At 42.7% G+C, this 18,520-nt stretch overlaps 1 protein-coding gene across 3 annotated transcripts in view; it reads right to left on the reverse strand.

Annotated features, from left to right (window-relative positions):
• The window catches only part of kdm6a (lysine (K)-specific demethylase 6A), a 90,066-nt gene that overhangs the window by 55,374 nt on the left and 16,172 nt on the right, over nt 1-18,520 (reverse strand). The window contains exons 5-7 of one of the 3 annotated variants that reach the window (XM_071342021.1): nt 17,356-17,414; nt 11,022-11,066; nt 6,238-6,358 (exon numbers count right to left, since the gene is read on the reverse strand). In XM_071342021.1, coding sequence (XP_071198122.1) covers nt 6,238-6,358; nt 11,022-11,066; nt 17,356-17,414 — 225 coding nt within the window. Of the gene's footprint in view, nt 1-6,237; nt 6,359-11,021; nt 11,088-17,355; nt 17,415-18,520 lie in introns of all 3 variants that reach the window. The other 2 variants (XM_071342019.1, XM_071342020.1) reach the window with 2 other exon arrangements.

Raw genomic sequence — 18,520 nt, forward strand, 5'->3', positions numbered from 1 at the left:
ACAGTAACAGCTGTTGGTAACTGGCAAGACATAAATTCTATGTAAAATGGCTGAGTGTTTCCATAGGTTGGCTCATTGATTCCTTTTACATGAAAATACTAACAGCATTTCTAAACTGTTACTATGGCTAAGCCTTTTCTCCATCCAGCAAACTTACCACTGCCTTCCTCCCTCCTCCCGCTCTGTCAGGAAGGAGGAAAAGCAATTGTCGCAAAGGCCGTATGCTTTGAGGTCTACACCCCTCCCTTCTCTCTCCCCTCCTTTACACACATCACTCAGCCTCCCTTCTTATTCCTTTTTCCCCTCTACTCATACCCTCTCCATCTCTCCTCCCTACTCTATTATTTTCTCTCTCTCTGCTCACACCTCCTCCTCCTTCTCTCCATAGATAACTGGGCCAGTGTGTGTGTGCACGCCTGTGTGGCTGGCAGGGTGCCGTAGAGCTCAGTGGGGAGTGTATGTGACTAAGGCAAGGGAGGACGTGCAGCACGTGTGCAGCCTGTTCAGTTCAATACTGCTTCTTGTACACACACACAGTCAGCAGCCAATCAAGGGCGAGCCAGTGCAGGACCAGAAACACTAGACACCTGGCTCTTTCCCCTGCTCTCCCAGGGAATCCCAGCTCATCTCACCAGTCTGAGAACCTATCCTGGGTACAAATCTCCCCATGGCTCCTAGTCTCTCAAGACAAAAAGGGTTGCCTCCCACAATGTACCAATGTTGGAGCTTAACATGTCTTTATGTATACAACATTACTTTGGAATAGAGGAAAAGGCACAAATAGGAGCTAGCAAGATTGAGATCATAGATGTTATATTTATTGAGTGCCTTTCGCAAATGGCTAGTTTGCATGAGCTTCAGCAATATACCGTATACCGACAGTATGATTTTAGATAGATGATGTTATTGTGAAGTGGAAACGTCTAGGAGCAACAACGGCTCAGCCGCGAAGTGGTAGGCCACACAAGCTCACAGAATGGGACCGCCGAGTGCTGAAGTGTGTAACGCGTACAAATTGCCTGTCCTCGGTTGCAACACTCACTACAGAGTTCCAAACTGCCTCTGGAGACAACGTCCGCACAAGAACAGTTCGTCAGGAGTTTCATGAAATGGGTTTCCATGGCCGAGCAGCCGCACACAAGCCTAAGACCACCATGCGCAATGCCAAGTGTTGGCTGGAGTGGTGTAAAGCTCGCCGCCATTGGACTCTGGAGCAGTGGAAACGCCTTCTCTGGAGTGATGAATCACGCTTCACAATCTGTCAGTCTGACGGATGACTCTGGGTTTGACGGACGCCAGGAGAACGCTACCTGCCCCACTGTATAGTGCCAACTGTAAAGAATGGTGGAGGAGGAATAATGGTCTGGGGCTATTTTTCATGGTTCGGGATACGTTCAATTGAAGGAAAATCTTAACGCCACAGCATACAAGCATTTCGCTACACTCGCATTAACATCTGCTAACCATGTGTATGTGACCAATACAATGACATTCTAGATGATTCTCTACTTCCAACTTTGTGGCAACAGTTTGGGAAAAGCCCTTTCCTATTTCAGCATGACAATGCTCCGGTGCACAAAGCGAGATCCATACCGAAATGGTTTGTCGAGATCAGTGTGGAAGAACTTGACTGGCCTGCACAGAGCCCTGACCTCAACCCCATCGAACACCTTTGGGATGAATTGGAACGTTGACTGCGAGCCATGCCTAAATCGGACAACATCAAAACGACCCTTGAATAATTAGCGTAAACAATAAATCAACCGTTCCATTTCGGCAATTGCATTCTCAAATTCATGCAATTGTTTAAAGTCTTTGCTGTAATAAAGGTTTAACCAAAACAAAAAAAACTATTGTACGCTAAATGTATTTAACGTTGTTTACATTGTTCCAAAAATGGTAAAAAAAATATTGTAATCTAACAGCACCTTTTTGGGACACATAATATGCACGCAGCTCCTTACCTTCTCTTACTTGATCTCCAGTATTTTCCACAACTAGTCAAATTTATTCCACACATCTGACTCTCCCTTTAACTCCTGAGCAACTAGTAAACCAGCCCCATTTCATGTTAATTTGTCACGTCCTCTGCATCCATTTTGGTGTCACGTGTTACGGTGTTCAGAGTTTGTTATAACCAATTTATTGATGTGATTATGATATGCTATAGGTCCGGCCCTATCGATGCATACACGTGTCATGTAAAGAGAGCAAAGGTTAAGGGAAAAGGGAATGTTTTTCCTAAACAAACGAGGGCTTTTGGTAACAGAACTTTTCTGTCAGAAATTATTGTAATTATGTTGCAGCTTCAGCAACACGATAAACACTGTTGATGTCCTGTGGTGGTTGCTGCAGCAGGTATGACAGAGGGACTACGGGTGCTAGTCACAGTCACTCGCTGGTCATTTATTTTATTTTTCATTATTATTATTTTTACACAACACAGGAAGTCTGAGATAGGCACAATCAAATAAATTGCAGTAGGACTCCATCTAGTAATTTGTGTGTCTTAATTATTTAATCAAACAGTGTGCTTATAGCATCAGACAAGCTCAGTGCATATAGTTGATTTGATTAAAACATAGGATGCATCTACAGTGGGGAGAACAAGTATTTGATACACTGCCGATTTTGCAGGTTTTCCTACTTACAAAGCATGTAGAGGTCTGTAATTTTTATCATAAGTACACTTCAACTATGAGAGACGGAATCTAAAACAAAAATCCAGAAAATCACATTGTATGATTTTTAAGTAATTAATTTGCATTTTATTGCATGACATAAGTATTTGATACATCAGAAAAGCAGAACTTAATATTTGGTACAGAAACCTTTGTTTGCAATTACAGAGATCATACGTTTCCTGTAGTTCTTGACTAGGTTTGCACACACTGCAGCAGGGGTTTTGGCCCACTCCTCCCTACAGATCTTCTCCAGATCCTTCAGGTTTCGGGGCTGTCGCTGGGCAATACGGACTTTCAGCTCCCTCCAAAGATTTTCTATTGGGTTCAGGTCTGGAGACTGGCTAGGCCACTCCAGGACCTTGAGATGCTTCTTACGGAGCCACTCCTTAGTTGCCATGGCTGTGTGCTTCGTGTCTTTGTCATGCTGGAAGACCCAGCCACGACCCATCTTCAATGCTCTTACTGAGGGAAGGAGGTTGTTGGCCAAGATCTCGCGATACATGGCCCCATCCATCCTCCCCTCAATACGGTGCAGTCGTCCTGTCCCCTTTGCAGAAAAGCATCCCCAAAGAATGATGTTTCCACCTCCATGCTTCACGGTTGGGATGGTGTTCTTGGGGTTGTACTCATACTTCTTCTTCCTCCAAACACGGCGAGTGGAGTTAGACCAAAAAGCTCTATTTTTGTCTCATCAGACCACATGACCTTCTCCCATTCCTCCTCTGGATCATCCAGATGGTCATTGGCAAACTTCAGACAGGCCTGGACATGCACTGGCTTAAGCAGGGGGACCTTGCGTGCGCTGCAGGATTTTAATCCATGACGGCGTAGTGTGTTACTAATGGTTTTCTTTGAGACTGTGGTCCCAGCTCTCTTCATGTCATTGACCAGGTCCTGCCGTGTAGTTCTGGGCTGATCCCTCACCTTCCTCATGATCATTGATGCCCCACGAGGTGAGATCTTGCATGGAGCCCCAGACCGAGGGTGATTGACCGTCATCTTGAACTTCTTCCATTTTCTAATAATTGCGCCAACAGTTGTTTCCTTCTCACCAAGCTGCTTGCCTATTGTCCTGTAGCCCATCCCAGCCTTGTGCCGGTCTACAATTTTATCCCTGATGTCCTTACACAGCTCTCTGGTCTTGGCCATTGTGGAGAGGTTAGAATCTGTTTGATTGAGTGTGTGGACAGGTGTCTTTTATACAGGTAACGAGTTCAAACAGGTGCAGTTAATACAGGTAATGAGTGGAGAACAGGAGGGCTTCTTAAAGAAAAACTAACAGGTCTGTGAGAGCCGGAATTCTTACTGGTTGGTAGGTGATCAAATACTTATGTCATGCAATAAAATGCAAATTAATTATTTAAAAATCATACAATGTGATTTTCTGGATTTTTGTTTTAGATTCCGTCTCTCACAGTTGAAGTGTACCTATGATAAAAATTACAGACCTCTACATGCTTTGTAAGTAGGAAAACCTGCAAAATCGGCAGTGTATCAAATACTTGTTCTCCCCACTGTATATATGGAAAAATACCCTTTTAAAATGTTCAATCAATCGTTTGGGCAAAAGAACAGACAACTGCATCTCTCTCAACGAAGATGATTTTTTAGTAAGGGACAGCTTAGTCCCCGAATAAATAAATTAAATAAATGTCAACTGAGTTGTCTGTTCTTTCGACCAATCGATTGGTCTACATTTTAAGATGTATATTTTATATATACTGAACAAAAATATAAACGCAACATGTAAAGTGTTGGACCCATGTTTCATGAGCTGGGAAAAAAAAGATTACAGAAATTTTTCACACACAAAAAGCTTATTTCACTGAACTTATGTGCACACATTTGTTTACATCCCTGTTAGTGAACATTTCTCCTTTGCCAAGATAATCCATCCACTTGACAGGTGTGGCATATCAAGAAACTGAATAAACATTATATTAAACAGCATGATCCTTACACAGGTGCATCTTGTGCTGGGGTCAATAGAAGGACTCTAAAATGTGTCATTTTGTCACACAACACAATGTCAGTTGTCTCAAGTTGAGGGAGCGTGCAATTGGCAGGAATGTCCACCAGAGTTTTGGCCAGAGAATTTAATGTTCATTTCCCTACCATAAGCCGCCTCCAACGTCATTTTAGATATGTTTTTCTGTCTGTAATAAAGCCTTTTTGTGGGGGGAAACTCGTTCTGATTGGCTGGGCCTGGCTCCCAAGTGGGTGGGTCTATGGCTGCGCCCCTGCCCAGTTATGTGAATAGGGCCTAATTTATTTATTTAAATGGACTGATTTCCTTATATAAACTATAACTCAGTAAAAATTGTTGAGTTTATATTTTTGTTCAGTATACATAGTTAAATAGAACTATAAGAAATGTAAGATTTGTCAAATGATATCCAGTTCAGGGCTCCAGCTATGCATTTGGTTTGCTAACTTGCTAGATGTCAAGATCAAGCTTCTTTGGTTACAGCAGAGTCATTCAGTCCCGTCCTGGATCAAGATCCCTGTTGCGTAAACAGTTTTGTGCATAAAAAATTGAAATTATATATTTTTGGAAATAGCGGCCCTTGTGTGCACATTCAGTAATACAGTATACCCCGGTATGGTACGGGTATCGTGACAACACTACTGTCTAGGGTGATGGAATTCAACATGCTGGGAGGGAAAGCTGCAGCTGAAGCGGCCTTATTTGGACAGATCCCTCAGGACTATGACCATTAGCAAATATACTGCATGCAAACCCATAGTTACAGCCTTGGCTGGCTGTAAAAGACTACTCAGAAACAGTCAAAAGCCGACAGACTACTACAGCTAACCCTTCTATGAGCTCTACTGGGAATAAGAGCACACCTATCAAATGCACACGCACACACCTAACACCTATCAAATGTATGGCAGCTCCGACACTGTCTGGGTCAGAAGCCCTCAGGTTGGTGTGTGCATTTCTCTGTCTGGTCTGGACAAAACAAAAGTACACATTCACATATGAATAGAAACAGAGAGCCACCCTGGCTTATAGTGTCAATGGCCCAACACAGGCCTACACACCCGCCAAACAACACACTATTCTTACACTTAATCCAGCAGGGAAGATAGCCTGTCTCATATTTTACCGTAGGGTCATAAAGGACCTGTTTTGAACAGGTAGAAGAGAGGCTGCTAACCCCATTAGTTACCGAGGGCGGGACCTGTTGATATTTACATGACATTTCAGTCATTTAGCAGACGCTCTTATCCAGAGTGACTTACAGTAGTGTGTGCATAGATATTCATACTTTTTTCATACTGGTCCCACGTGGGAATCAAAACCACAACCCTGGCATTGCAAAGGCCATGCTCTACCAACTGAGCCACAAGGGACTGGGGCACTAGGTCACTCCTGGTCCTGGAGGGCTGCTGTGTGTGCAGGCGATATCCATAGGGGTGTGTACAGTACTAGCTATGCTACATACCTAGGCTTATACTGTGCTGTAGCAGTAGTACTAATAGTAGAAGTAGAAGCAGTTGTACTAATAATAGTAGTACTAATAGTAGTAGTATTAGCAGTACATACCTTTAGACTTGACTCATAATCTGTGTTGCCTTTAAACATGAGGCCCAGTCTCATGTGGATCTCCGTGGCTCGGGAGAAACTGGGGTCAATATAGAGCACTTCCTGAAACGCTTTTATCGCCCTGCACACACACAGAGACACAGGGGGAGAGGGTTAAACATAGGGTGGAACAAAACACGACACATTAAAAAAAATACTCTAATTCCCAAAAGCAAAAATGTGTGGAAATAACCTAAGAGTGCTTTTTCTCCTGGGATAAAAATAGAGCGAGGCAAAGAACTAAAGGACTGTTGATTCTGATTGCTAGAGCATCCCTGAAGTGTGTGAGTGAAAGAGCAGAAGAGCAAGCACCGCTGTCATCAAAATTACCCCCACCCACAACCACCCCGATATAAACCAAAAACAAATAAGACACCCCATATAGGCTACAAAATAAACATACTCCACTCTACTGCTCCACCCCTCTCCTATACAAATACACATATCTTACAAATAAACACCAACTATAACAACGTACACAAATAAATCCACTCACAGTGCGGTTGTGAAAACAAAGGCTATCGTATGTCACCACAGAGGTCTGCCACAGCAAGAGAGACTACAGTAGAAACACTGATCTCACTGCTGAGGCTGCCTGTGCACTGCTCGCTCGCACGCACGCACACACGCACACACACACGCTGCTGTGCTGAAGCAAAGCACTCTGAACCCATTGGCCTCTCTCCCCCTCCTATCCCTGTTCCAATCCTTCCTTCCTCCCGCTCTCGTTCATTTGTTCCCTCCAGCTTCTCTAGGCGCTCCAGCTTCTCTAGGCTGGAACAGATTGGCAGAGACAGAGCAACCGGCAGACAAGCTAACAGAGAATACCTTCTACAGGACAGACAGATAAGAGGCAGAACACTAAACAATACCAAGTGTTCTCTGACTGAACCCCAATTATACCAGAGTTAAGTTATTAGTGACAAAGTCGTGTTGTATTATGAATCTGACGTAGGCAATATAACCCACTGCTCTAGCCCTGTAGCTCTCCAGGAACAATGTTGGTGACTAGGACTGGGAATTCCCAGGGAACTAACGATACGACAATATCACTATACTTTGGTGCAGATACGGCATGTATTGCCATACACAGGGATGCGCACAATTGGCCCAGCGTCGTCTGGGTTTGGCAGAGGTAGGAACATCATTGTAAAATATAATTTGTTCTTAACTGACAGACAGCCTAGTTAAAAATGATAATAATAATTGCAATTCGATACTGTGATTTTTTTGCGATTTGATGTTCCAAACATATTGCTCACCATGTCTGCTGCAGAGAGATAAGCGAGAGAACTACTTTTGATCAGTCATGGTAATAAAAAGAGCTGAAAACAAAATGGTGCAGGTACAGTCAACTAGCGCAAAAATAATATTGCTATATTGTCAAAACGATACATCTTCAAAAAATAATATCCCGATATGTAACTGTCAATTTTTCCCCCAATCTCTATTAGTGACCACTGCTCTGGCCCTATGAGGTAACATTACATCTTTCAGCTCTGAATTCCTCTGAAGTCTCTAGCTGGTGATGTAACATGTCCTACATTGAGGGAGAAACCCAAATGACCCGATCTCTGTATCCCCCCTCCCCCCATGTGGAACTCCCTTCCCCTGGGAGAGAGAAGGGCTATACTATATACAGTACCAGTCAAAGGTTTGGACACACCTACTCATTCAAGTGTTTTTCTTAATTTTCTTTACTATTTTCTACATTGTAGAATAATAGTGAAGACATCAAAACTATGAAATAACACATATGGAATCATGTAGTAACCAAAAAAGTGTTAACAATTCAAAACATATTTTATATTATTCAAAGTAGCCACCCTATGCCTCTTGGCATTCTCTCAACCAGCTTCATGAGGTAGTCACCTGGAACGCATTTCAATTAACAGGTGTGCCTTGTTAAAAGTCAATTTGTGGAATTTCATTCCTTCTTAATGCGTTTGAGCCAATCAGTTGTGTTGTGACAAGGTGGGTATACAGAAGTTATCCCTATTTGGTAAAAGACCAAGTCCGTATAATGGCAAGAACAGCTCAAATAAGCATAGAGAAATGACAGTCCGTTATTTTAAGGCATGAAGTTCAGTCAATCCGGAAAAGGTCAAGAACTTTGAAAGTTTCATCTAATGCATTTGCAAAAACCATTAAGCGCCATGATGAAACTGGCTCTCATGCGGACTGCCACAGGAAAGGAAGACCCAGAGTTACCTCTGCTGCAGAGGATAAGTTCATTAGAGTTACCAGCCTCAGATTGCAGCCAGAAAAAAGCTTCAGAGTTCTCAACATCAACTGTTCAGAAGAGACTGCGTGAATCAGGCCTTCATGGTCGAATATCTGCAAAGAAACCACTACTAAAAGGACACCAATAAGAAGAGACTTGCTTGGGCCAAGAAACACGAGCAACGGGCATTAGAACGGTGGAAATCTATCCTTTGGCCTGATGAGTCGAAATTTGAGACTTTTGGCTCCAACCGCCATGGTGAACGGAGAGGTGAACGGATGATCTCCGCATGTGTGGTTCCCACCATGAAGGATGGAGGTGGTGGTGTGATGGTGTAGGGGTGATTTGTTGGTGACACCATCAGTGATTTATTTTTTTATTCAAGGCACACTTAACCAGCATGGCTACCACAGCATTCTGCAGCGATACGCCATCCCATCTGGTTAGCGCTAAGTGGGACTGTCATTTGTTTTTCAACAGGACGATGACCCAAAACACACCTCCAGGTTGTGTAAGGGCTATTTGACAAAGGAGAGTGATGGCATGCTGCATCAGATGACCTGGCCTCCACAATCCCCCGACCTCAACCAAATTGAGATGGTTTGGGATAAGTCGGACCGCAGAGTGAAGGAAAAGCAGTGCTCAGCATATGTGGGAACTCCTTCAAGACTGTTGGAAAAGCTTTCCTCTTGAAGCTGGTTGAGAGAATGCCAATCGTGTGCAACGCTGTTATCAAGGCAAACGGTGGCTACTATGAAAAATTGTAAATATATTTTGATGTTTTTAACAATTTTGGTTACTAAATGATTCAATGTAGAAAATAGTAAGAATAAAGAAAAACCCTTGAATGAGTAGGTGTGTCCAAACATTTCTGCCCTGCTAGAGCTGCTGGTCAACTGTAAGTGATGTTATTGTTAAGTGAAAACACCTAGGAGCAACAACGGCTCAGCCATGAAGTGGTAGGCCACACAAGCTCATGGAACGGTACCACCGAGTGCTGAAGCGCGTAGCTCATAAAAATCGCCTGTCCTCGGTTGCAACACTGGAAGCAATGTCAGCACAACTGTTCGTCGGGAGCTTCATGGTCAAGCAGCCGCATACAAGCCTGGGGAAGGCCCTTTTCTGTTTCAGCATGACAATGTCCCCATGCACAAAACGAGATCCATACAGAAATGGTTGGTCAAAGTTGGTGTGGAAGAACTTGACTGGCCTGCACAGAGCCCTGAACTCAACTCCATCGAACACCTTTGGGATGAATTGGAACGCAGACTGCGAGGCAGGCCTAATCGCCCAACATCAGTGCCTGACCTCACTAATGCTCGTGGCTGAATGGATCAAGTCCCCCGCAGCAATGTTCCAACATCTACTGGAAAGCCTTCCCAGAAGGAGTGGAGGCTGTTATAGCAGCAAAGGAGGGAACCAACTCTATATTAATGCCCAGGATTTTGGAATGTGATGTTCGACGAGCAGGTGTCCACATACTTTTGGTCATGCCGTGTATGTAAACTTGGCAGGCTGACAGCACTGGAGGCACTCAAGGTCAAGGCAGGGGAGAAGGGGAGGCAAGGACCAGAACTAGGGTTGGTGTTGTAGATGAACACAGTTCAGAAGTAGGCTAGCTTGTGTACACCCATCCAGACTGAAAAAGATCTCCTGGTCAAAAAAGTTGCACTTAAAACAATGGAGCATTCAAAAGTATGCAAGTATCTATTTACTGTTATAGATGAATGCCTCACAAGCTAATGGAATGGCTGGAGTTGACCGATGCAAAGCACATTTCTTTTTAATAAGGCCTAAGCATCTCATCGTGCTCGTGGTATACATTGCTAATGGATGGCTTCCCCAATGCAATCATTAAATCAAGCTTTAATTATACAGCACACTTCAGATGTGGAATGCAACGCAATGTGCTTTACAGGGGGAAAAAAACAATTTAAACAATGAAAATAAATGATGACATTTTTACTCCGCAACAAACACAAGATTTAAAAAAACTAAAAGGACAAACTAAAAACACTAGGGAAAAGTAAAGCTAAAAAGATGTGTTTTAAGATCAGTTTCAGCCCCCCTCAGGTTCTCTGGCAGGCTATGCCTTTCCATGCCTCTTGGTCCTAGGCTTTGGGATAGTTAAAAGGCCAGTGCCAGAGGACCTGAGGGACCTACTGGGTACATAACTTAAAAGCATGTCTGACATGTATTTAAAACCCAATAGAAGAAACTTAGATCTAAAACTCAGGCAGCCAGTGCATTACCGATTATCAACAATACATTTGAGAAAAGCAAAACAAAAATGGAAAATAGCCTGATCGGATGGCTTGACTGTTGGCTTTATAACATTTAGATCCAATATGGCTCCTAATCATGGCAGTAACATTAGCTGCATTATTCTTGATAAAATAACTAACACGTAGATGCATAAATGACTGCCTAGACAACATTTAGATACAAGATGACAGCCAGGTGCATCAAAGACACATCCTCGCAGTATTACTCCCTATGGAAACTAATAGAGGGGGCCTACCTTCTCTGTCCTGCCTGGGCCTCTGAGGAGGGGGGCTGCACTGGCCTAGACAGGGAGAAAGGGGACCTACAGTAGTCAATATCAGGCAATGCCACAGACACCTAGCAGCACTACACAACCTCAGCAAAGCACTTACTCAACAAGGACCCAAGTACAGTAATACATTCCCCAGGGTATTTAGTTACTACTCCTCTGGTGCAACGTAGGAAATCACTTTTGTGATTTGAATTATTCAGTTAGTAATTTATAGTGGAACCTCTCCTACGGTTTTCTAGCTGCTTGAAAATGGGAAAAACAGTGTATATTCTCTCGCTCCAAAACCATTGTTTTAATTCCATAGTCTAAGACGTTGGGGGAAGGGGGTGCTAAACTGACATCTGGAATGGTTTTAAAAAAGGGTCATACTATGGATCATTTAGCTATCTGATTTTGAATTTTAAGTCAACTTTAGGTATAATGTTTTAAAAATTGGATAAAATATAGATTTTGGGCCATTACTACTAAAGCCATAGAAACACATTGAATAACACATTCATAAATGGCAAAAAGGACAGTAAATAAAGTCGGAAGAAACAAGGTTATGAAGAGTCTGTCATAAATCTAGGAATTATATTTTTGAATTAAATTGCGCCGGGTGGCGCAGTGGTCTAAGGCACTGCACCTCAGTGCAAGAGGCATCACTACAGTCCCTGGTTCGAATCCAGGCTGTATCACATCCGGCAGTGATTGGGAGTCAAATAGAGCGGGCACAATTTGCCCAGCGTCATCTGGGTTAGGCCGGAGTAGGCCGTCAATGTAAATAAGAATTTGTTCGTAACTGAATTGCCTAGTTAAATAAAAAAGGTTAAATAAAAATAATAATAAAAAATATACACACACACACACACACACACACATATACTACAGCTAAAAGGTTTTAGAACACCTACTCATTCGAGATTTTTTATTTTAGAATGTATAATAATAGCGAAGACATCAAAACTATGAAATAACACATATGGAATCATGTAGTAAACAAAAAGTGTTAAATCAAAATATATTTTATATTTGAGTAGCCACCTTTTGCCTTGATAACAGCTTTGCACACTCTTGGCATTCTCTCAACCAGCTTCATGAGGTAGGCACCAGAAATGCATTTCAATTAACAGGTATGCCTTTTAAAAAGTTAATTTGTGGAATTTCTTTCCTTCTTAATGCATTTGAGTCAATCAGTTGTGTTGTGACAAGGTAGGGGTGGTATAAAGAAGATAGCCCTATTTGGTAAAAGACCCAAGTCCATATTATGGCAAGAACAACTCAAATAAGCAAAGAGAAACGACAGTCGATCATTACTTTAAGACATGAAGGTCAGTCAATCCAGAAAAGTGCTAGCGCAAAAATCATCATATGATGAAATTGGCTCTCGTGAGGACCATCACAATAAAGGAACACCCAGAGTTACCTCTGCTGCAGAGGATAACTTCATTAGAGTTACCAGCCTCAGAAATTGCAGCCCAAATGAATGCTACACAGAGTTCAAGTAACAGACAGCTCAACATCAACTGTTCAGAGAAGACTGTGTGAATCAGTTCTTCATGGTTGAATTACTGCAAAGAAACCATTACTAAAAGACACCAATAAGAAGAAGAGACTGGACATTAGACCAGTGGAAATCTGTTCTTTGGTCTAGACTCCAAATTGGAGATTTTGGTTCCAACCGCCGTGTCTTTGTGAGATGCGATGTGGCTGAACGGATGATCTCTGCATGTGCATTTCTGTAACTCCTTCAAGACTGTTGGAAAAGCATCCAGGTGAAGCTGGCTGAGAAAATGCCAAGAGGGTGGCTATTTGAAGAATCTCAAATATAAAACACATTTTCATTTGTTTGACACTTTTTTTGGTTACTACATGATTGCATTTTTGTTATTTCATAGTGTTGATGTCTTCACTATTATTCTACAATGTAGAAAATAGTAAAAACAAAGAAAAACCCTTAGTTAGGTGTGTCCAAACGTTTGACCAGTAGAGTGTATACACACACACACACACACACACACACACACACACACACACACACACACACACACACACACACACACACACACACACACACACACACACACACACACACACGGAACAAATTCAGACCCCTTGACTTTTCCCGTTTTGTTACGTTACAGCCTTCTTCTAAAATTGATTACATGTTTTTTCCCCTAATCAATCTACACACAGTACCCCATAATGGCAAAGCAAAAACATCCCCAAACCATGATGCTGCCACCACGTTTCACCGTAGGGATGGTGCCAGATTTCCTCCAGACGTGAAGCTTGGCATTCATAGCAAAGAGTTCAATCTTGCTTTCATCAGAACAGAGAATCTTGTTTCTCATGGTCTGAGAACCTTTAGGTGCCCTTTGGCAAACTCCAAGCGGGCTGTCATGTGCCTTTTACTGAGGAGTGGCTTCTGTCTGGCCACTCTACCATAAAGGCCTGATTGGTAGAGTACTGCAGAGATGGTTGTCCTTCTGGAAGGTAATCTCATCTCCACAGAGGAACTCTGGAGCTCTGTCAGAGTGACCATCAGGTTCTTGGTCACCTCCCTGACCAAGGCCCTTCTCCCCCAATTACTCAGTTTGGCCGGGCAGCCAGCTCTAAGAAGTGGTGCCAAACTTCTTCCATTTAAGAATGATGGAGGCCACTGTGTTCTTGGGGACCTAAAATGCTGCAGAAATTTTTTGGTACCCTTCCGCAGATCTGTGCCTCGACACAATCCTGTCTCAGAGCTCTACGGAAAATTCCTTCGACCTCGTGACTTGGTTTTTGCTTACATGCACTGTCAACTGTGGGACCTTATATAGACAGGTGTGTACCTTTCCAAATCATGTCTAATCAATTGAATTTACCATAAGTGGACTCCAATCAAGTTGTAGAAACATCTCAAGGATAATCAATGGAAACAGGATGCACCTGAGCTCATCTTCGAGTTTCATAGCAAAGGGTCTGAATACTTATGTAAATAAGGAAATCTTTTTATTTGTACAATTTCTAAAACCCTGTTTTCGCTTTGTCTTTATGGGGTTTTGCGTGTAGATTGATGAGGAAAACATTTTATTTAATCATTTTAAGAATAAGGATGTAATGTAACAAAATGTGGAAGAATTCAAGGGGTTTGAATACTTTCCAAATGTACTGTGTGTATGTATGTATGTATGTATGTATGTATGTATGTATGTATGTATGTATGTATGTATGTATGTATGTATTACACACACACACACTTTTCCCCCCACACATTAAACCTATTTTTTGGGGTAGGCACAAAACTACATTCATACTTCCATTCTTCTTCTTCTTTTTTTTTTATTTTTTTTTTTAAATCGGCACCGGTTACCTTCAGACAAGACAAGTGACTTCTGGGCGCAATAAAACAAAACGGAGAACACCATCATGTTAGTGAGAATATCCCCGTTCCATAGAGAGGTTGTTCGCAGGTCAAACCATTGGACGCTACAGACATTTTCGTGAGAAGACCTTTCACCCGCAGATGCGAAGTGCGACACTGGCGGATTGAGACGCATCCAATGCCAAACTGATATCTCTAGCTTAAACTGACAGGATTTTATGGAATTTTGTATTATTATGAAACTTATATTTAAATTTAGGGGGTTAAATACCAGCTTTAGCAGTGGGAGAAAACAGTGAGAGACAACGACGACCGTGAACTGGATTACACAGACAGAGCACCGACTGCAGTGTGTGCGCGCGTCGACAGCATCAAAACCAAGCCATCCCTGTCAAGACTGAGTGTGTGTGCATGTGTGCGTGCACATGTGAGTGTGTTAGTTTGCAGAGAAATACACCCCCCCACACACACACAACAACACAGCATATCACACTACATCCTCTTCCTCTCCCCACACTTTAACCTTCTCATGACCATTACTTGAGCATATACAGTCGTGGCCAAAAGTTTTGAGAATGACAGAAATATTAATTTCCACAAAGTTTGCTGCTTCAGTGTCTTTAGATATTTTTGTCAGATATTACTATGGAATAATGAAGTATAATTACAAGCATTTCATAAGTGTCAAAGGCTTTTATTGACAATTACATTAAGTTAATGCAAAGAGTCAATATTTGCAGTGTTGACCCTTCTTTTTCAAGACCTCTGCAATCTGCCCTGGCATGCTGTCAATTAACTTCTGGGCCACATCCTGACTGATGGCAGCCCATTCTTGCATAATCAATGCGTAGAGTTTGTCAGAATTTGTGGGGTTTTGTTTGTCCACCCGCCTCTTGAGGATTGACCACAAGGTCTGGGGAGTTTCCTGGCTATGGACCCAAAATATCGATGTTTTGTTCCCCGAGCCACTTAGTTATCACTTTTGCCTTATGGCAAGGTGCTACATCATGCTGGGAAAGGCATTGTTCGTCATCAAACTGTTCCTGGGTGGTTGGGGGAAGTTGCTCTCGGAGGATGTGTTGGTACCATTCTTTATTCATGGCTGTGTTCTTAGGCAAAATTGTGAGTGAGCCCACTCCCTTGGCTGAGAAGCAACCCCACACATGAATGGTCTTACTGTTGGCATGACACAGGACTGATGGTAGCGCTCACCTTGTCTTCTCCGGACTAGCTTTTTTCCGGATGCCCCAAACAATCGGAAAGGGGATTCATCAGAGAAAATTACTTTACCCCAGTCCTCAGCAGTCCAATCCCTGTATCTATTGCAGAATATCAGTCTGTCCCTGATGTTTTTCCTGGAGAGAAGTGGCTTCTTTGCTGCCCAACTTGACACCAGGCCATCCTCAAAAAGTCTTCACCTCACTGTGCGTGCAGATGCACTCACACCTGCCTGCTGCCATTCCTGAGCAAGCTCTGTACTGGTGGTGCCCCGATCCCGCAGCTGAATCAACTTTAGGAGACGGTCCTGTCGCTTGCTGGACTTTCTTGGGCGCCGTGAAGCCTTCTTCACGACAATTGAACCGCTCTCCATGAAGTTCTTGATGATCCGATAAATGGTCGATTTAGGTGCAATCTTACTGGCAGCAATATCCTTGCCTGTGAAGCCCTTTTTGTGCAAAGCAATGATGGCGGCACGTGTTTCCTTTGCAGGAAACCATGGTTGACAAAGGAAGAACAATGATGAATCACTGAGAATCACTGACATGATGTCAGCTGGTCCTTTTGTGGCAGGGCTGAAATGCAGTGGAAATTATTTTGGGGGATTCAGTTCATTTGCATGGCAAAGAGGGACTTTGCAATTAATTGCAATTCATTTGATCACTCTTCATAACATTCTGGAGTATATGCAAATTGGCATCATACAAACTGAGGCAGCAGACTTTGTGAAAATTTATATTTGTGTCATTCTCAAAACTTTTGGCCACGACTGTATACAGTGAAGGATTTCCTTTCCCTGAACTGTCACCAAAGTCCCTCATCCCAACTCCCCTGAAGCACCAACAGGCTCTAGTCTCTCTGCATATAACATTTTCAAAGGTGGCTCATTCTATATTTGCTGTCGGCAGCGTTCTAGGCTATACTTGCTGTCAGCAGCGTTCTAGGCTATACTTGCTGTCAGCAGCGTTCTAGGCTATACTTGCTGTCAGCAGCGTTCTAGGCTATACTTGCTGTCAGCAGCGTTCTAGGCTATACTTGCTGTCAGCAGCGTTCTAGGCTATACTTGCTGTCAGCAGCGTTCTAGGCTATACTTGCTGTCAGCAGCGTTCTAGGCTATATTTGCTGTCAGCAGCGTTCTAGGCTATATTTGCTGTCGGCAGCATTCTAGGCTATATTTGCTGTCGGCAGCGTTCTAGGCTATACTTGCTGTCAGCAGCGTTCTAGGCTATATTTGCTGTCGGCAGCGTTCTAGGCTATATTTGCTGTCAGCAGAGTTCTAGGCTATATTTGCCGTCAGCAGTGTTCTAGGCTATATTTGCTGTCAGCAGTGTTCTAGGCTATATTTGCTGTAAGCAGTATTCTAGGCTATATTTGGCCTAAAAGTGTCAGAAGCAGTAAATGGCAACATTCTTCGAAAAACAAAACGTCATATAAAGCCATGACAGGCTGATAGGCTGAATGCATGACTGACACAGTAATTCTGACAAGATAACAGATAGCCTATTCTTCAACAGTCACTCCCACCAGTCAGGTATGGGTTAAATGCAAACACACAGTAAAGAATATACAATAGCTAGACAAATGTATTGTATTACCACACAATTTCAGGACTCATTTCGAAGCCCATGAGGTCATGAATTGCTGAAATAGTGAAGCAAATATAGGTCTCAGGTCTCTAGCCAATAAAATGCACTAGAGTGCAATGGAAAATACTCAGGATATGCAGCTACTTACCACTGAAATGCGTTGTAATGGAAGTAAACCATACCAAGGCCATATAAAAAGGCAGCATTCTGAAAGAGAGGGGGAGAAAACAATGAGTGGCAGAAACAGCACCCTGAGTACTTATTTCTCAAACATCAATTTTTTTTTTTAAGATGCCGTGACTGAACAACACTGATTACTCACTCAAGTTTAAACAACATAGGCCATGAAACCAACCAGAGCCCTAATAACATTAAGTTCTGGTTGAGCAATCTCACTGGAAAGTATTAGAGGCTCAAAGGTCAATGGCTAACACATAAACATCTCCCTGTGCCAGTTCCCTGTGGGGAGTCTGCGGGGGTTAATCTGCTTCTCCAGTCACACCTGCTCAGGTAGAGAAACATACCTGGTGAAACAAACCTACACACCACAAAACTGTCACTATATTACTGCACCAGATATGGTTTAGTTAACTTGTTTCGGATAGGGGGCAGCATTTTCACTTTTGGATGAATAGCATGCCCAGAGTGAACTGCCTTCTACTCAGTCCCAGATGCTAATATATGCATATTATTATTAGTATTGGATAGAAAACACTCTGAAGTTTCTAAAACTGTTTGAATGATGTCTGTGAGTATAACAGAACTCATATGGCTGGCCAAAACCTGAGAAGAATTCCAAACAGGAAGTGGGATATCTGAGGTTTGTAGTTTTTGAACTCACCCCTATCGAATACACAGTGGAATATGGGTTATTACTCACTTCCTAAGGCTTCCACTAGATGTCAACCATCTTTAGAACGTGGTTTCAGGATGCTCATGTGAAGGTGGGCCGGATGGGAGATGTTTTACTAAGGGGTCTGCCTACAGCCTCGTTCTCAGTCACGCGCTTTCACTTGAGAGGTTGCTCTCGTTCCAGGGCAATTCTACAGACAATGGAATTCTCTGGTTGGAACAGTATTGAACTTTTATGATAAAAACATCCTAAAGATTGATTCTATACTTAGTTTGACAAGTTTCTTCAACCTGTAATATAACTTTTTGAACGTTTCGTCCGAATCGACCAGATCGCGCTTTTGGATTGTTTACCAAACGCCCTAACAAAAGAAGCTATTGGACATAAATGGACATAAATGATGGACATTATCGAACAAAACAAGCATTTATTGTGGAACTGCGATTCCCGGGAGTGCATT

This window comes from Salvelinus alpinus, chromosome 14 (genome assembly GCF_045679555.1).
Source record: "Salvelinus alpinus chromosome 14, SLU_Salpinus.1, whole genome shotgun sequence".
NCBI classification, from domain to species: Eukaryota; Metazoa; Chordata; class Actinopteri; order Salmoniformes; family Salmonidae; genus Salvelinus; species Salvelinus alpinus.